At 40.5% G+C, this 3,561-nt stretch overlaps 1 protein-coding gene across 1 annotated transcript; it reads left to right on the top strand.

Moving 5' to 3' along the window:
- Positions 1 to 227: 227 nt before the first annotated feature.
- On the top strand, positions 228 to 2,176 carry LOC115676982 (transcription factor RAX2-like). The gene is made up of 3 exons (XM_030600039.2): positions 228 to 483; positions 661 to 790; positions 1,251 to 2,176. Exons 1-3 carry the CDS (start codon positions 348 to 350, stop codon positions 1,981 to 1,983), a joined length of 999 nt encoding a protein of 332 aa, XP_030455899.1. The 5' UTR covers positions 228 to 347; the 3' UTR covers positions 1,984 to 2,176.
- The last annotated feature ends 1,385 nt before the right edge of the window (positions 2,177 to 3,561 follow it).

Raw genomic sequence — 3,561 nt, 5'->3', positions numbered from 1 at the left:
TTCAACACAGAAACTTGGGGGGATATGGAAAGTTCTGTTAGCTTAATTAGCTAAATCACCCCCCACCAAGAGTTGGAAAATCTCTTGGTATTGAACATTGCTTTCCTTTTGACTTATTACACTCCCATCCGTATTAATTTAATAATTGTTTCACTGTGGAAAGCGAAGGCTTCTTGATAAAAGGGAAGTCCCCAAGCACGCACCCACTGAAAGAATCGTCGGAAAAAAGAAAGTTTCCTTCTGTCTCTCTATCTGATCCTCCAAGAACTTGCTCATTACCCACAGGGTCATAGAGAGAGAGAGAGAGAGAGAGAGAGAGAGAGAGAGAGAGAGAGAAAAGGAGAGAGATGGGAAGAGCACCATGCTGTGACAAGGCAAATGTGAAGAAAGGGCCATGGTCTCCTGAAGAGGACTCTAAGCTCAAAGAGTACATTGAGAAGTATGGCACTGGCGGTAATTGGATTGCCCTCCCACAGAAAGCTGGTAATTTGATTTTCAAAATGAAGTACCACCCATCTCTCTCTCTCTCTCTCTCTCTCTCTCTCTCTCTCTCTGATCTGCGGTCTGAAACCTAGTCCGGTGTTGTCTGATAATGGTGTGTTAAGATATATGTGATTCTGATTTGAGTTTTGGTTTCTTTCTTGGGTCATCGTCATTCAGGTCTCAAGAGATGTGGGAAGAGCTGTAGGCTTAGATGGCTAAACTATCTGAGGCCAAACATTAAGCATGGTGAGTTCTCAGATGAGGAGGACCGGATCATCGTCAGCCTCTTCGCCACCATTGGAAGCAGGTACATACACATGTCATCTATATGCAGAAATCTCTCTCTCTCTCTCTCTCTCTCTCTCTCTCTCTCTCTCTCTCTCTCTCTCTCTCTCTCTCTCAGTGGAAACTGTTTCTTGAGTGTGCACATTTATTTCCATTTCTTGATTGACTTGTGTGGTGATGTTTCCATTCTGTTACACAAAACTTCTTTAAGTATATCATTTGAGTGGACTTGGCAGGAGCCTATCTTCATGTCTTGAAAGATTAATTTCCTCCTTGAAATGGGTGTAGAACAAGAATTAGTAAAAGAAGATGAGAAGTAGGTGTTTCTTTTTCCAACAAAATATTGCATTGTGTGGAAAATCATCCATTTTGGGCATTTTTTGTGCACCATATATTCCATATATGTTCAGATCTAACACACCCAGACCAAGTTTATATGTTTAAAGAAAAGATGTTCATTATATTTCCCTTGTTTCACACAGATGGTCAATAATAGCTGCTCAGCTACCAGGCAGGACAGACAATGATATCAAGAACTACTGGAACACCAAGCTTAAGAAGAAGCTCATGGGCATGATTCCACCATCCCAGAGAAAGCTCATGATCCCTCCATTTTCATCCTCAACTCCTAACAATTACCCAATTAGCCCATCGTCTCAATTATCATCACTGCCCTCCTCACTGTACAGAGAGTGCACCACATCTTTTTATAACCCCACAAGCAACAACAGGCCATCAATCACAGGCCTTGAGTTCTCATCATCTCTCCCCTCTAGCACTACTCTCTTTACTGATTCCTCATCACTGTTTCAAGCCCAAGAGGGTGGTTTTTTGTGTCCCATCCAGTATGATTCTTTAGCTAAAGACATCAACAACAACAACATGCTCGTGTTCGGAAGTAGTGAGAGAAGTGATTGCAGCTATGGGAGAGAGATGGGGGTCAAGCAAGAAGAGATGGACTTTCAAAGATATATACCTAATGGGTTTGAGGGAAACAACAATGTACAGAGCGTTGGGTCTAGTTACAGCAACAGTGGGAGCTGTGACAATGCCAACCATTTAAGTGGGTGCTTTGGGGAAAATGATAACACCGTGTTGGACTATGATCTTGAGGATGTCAAGAGACTGATTAGTAGTAACAGCAGCAGCAACAGCTTATTATTCACTGATGACAGCAACAAAACAGAAGATCAGAGAGCCTTGTACTATTTCTGATTCGTGTAAATCAAATTATCTGAACCTCTGAGTCTGACCGATGAATATGTGTCAAGTCAAGGGAGATTTGATGGGGTAAGGTTTAGGGAAAGGGAGATTCAGCTCAGAGATTGAGACTTCAGTTCCTGGGAGTCTGTGTGTTCTTTCTTTTTGTGATGAAATATGAGACATTTCTTTCTTTGACAGTACAAAAGACATTTCTTTCTTAAATTCATGCATTTATTTTTGTGAAGGATGATGAGAGGTGAGGTTAAATACCGTACGGATCTCTCTCTCTCTCTCTCTCTCTCTCTCTCGGTGCACTCACTGACCAAGATTCAACACATAAAATCTCATGAAAATTAGAGTAACATCCCCAATTCCCCACACTATTCAAGACTGATGCAACACAATTAAAATGGAGAAAAGAAAACAGAAACAAAACATAGAAGACCTGCAGGCACATTTTACTAGACTCGTATTATCTAATTTATATCTGAGAAAATAAATCAAATCGCTGTGCAGTTGCTCCCCACAATCCTCTTGAAAACTGGGTCTGTGATTCAGTGTAGGGTGGAAAGGCAAATAGTACCTTTCCATATCTTTGCACTTCACACGTAAACAGGTGGTGCATTGTTATTATTGCTGTCATTTTTATTATTTTCTACAGCTTTTCAAAGGGGCTTTTGTGCTTCAGGCCAAGAACACTGATCTGCAACAGAGGAGGGAAGAAGTGACAACATTAATAAATCTCATTTTTTCTGCAGAAGTTTGAAAATTGCGAGTGTTCAGAACTTGGAACTTGGAAGTTTGTGGAGCTTTGAAGCACTTATAAAAATAGGGGAGTTCCATATCAATATCTTAGTATCTCTGACCCGTTCCTATGAGTTTCAGTCCTTGTTGTGTAATATAAAAGGAGAATAAAACTATTCAACGGCTGTGCCGTATGTATGCGCAGCATAATTTAACTGCTAGTTGATGCAAGAAATCAATTGTAATCTCTTACCTACAAACGTCATGAGGTTCCATGCACATTACCAGTGAGATTATTGAATCGATAATCTCATCGGTCATAGTAATCACTATTCAATCTTATCTCTGTTATGTATGTAAAGATTCCAAAATGGTGTGCTCCTGAGTCTCAACCTTTCGATTTTTCTAGGTCATGTGCTGGGCTCGCTCGATCTAACGGTCCTCATGACCACGTCGCGTGTAGTCGGCGCATGCGATAATCTACTTTCATACAGATTAGAAAATGCAAATGTGTGCTTCATCTCCACCGAACCTATAAACATTGTAATGGAAGGTGTATACTTGATAATTATAAACGAAATGCACAGTCGAGCAAAGTTTCAAACACTTTATCTTGTGAAAGGGATATGCTTAATAATGGTGATTGCACGAGTTTTCTGATGAGGAAGTTATGAGATAAGCCTGTACGTGCTCCAAAAGTGACAAACCAATGTTGAATGGCCGTGGCAATTTACTGTCGATTGTAATGACACAATTGAAAAGGAAGAGAAATTTCAGAGAACCCTCTTGACTTTTTGCAACTTCACCACTTTGCATCCTTTATTTTTGGAAAGGGAAAAAGGCCAC

Source organism: Syzygium oleosum, unplaced genomic scaffold (assembly GCF_021117445.2).
Source record: "Syzygium oleosum isolate NSW1041296 unplaced genomic scaffold, Sole_v2.1 Sole_v2.07, whole genome shotgun sequence".
Classification (NCBI taxonomy): Eukaryota; Viridiplantae; Streptophyta; class Magnoliopsida; order Myrtales; family Myrtaceae; genus Syzygium; species Syzygium oleosum.
The sequence above is the reverse complement of the archived record's forward strand: the minus strand, read 5'-3'. Positions and strand labels throughout refer to the sequence as shown.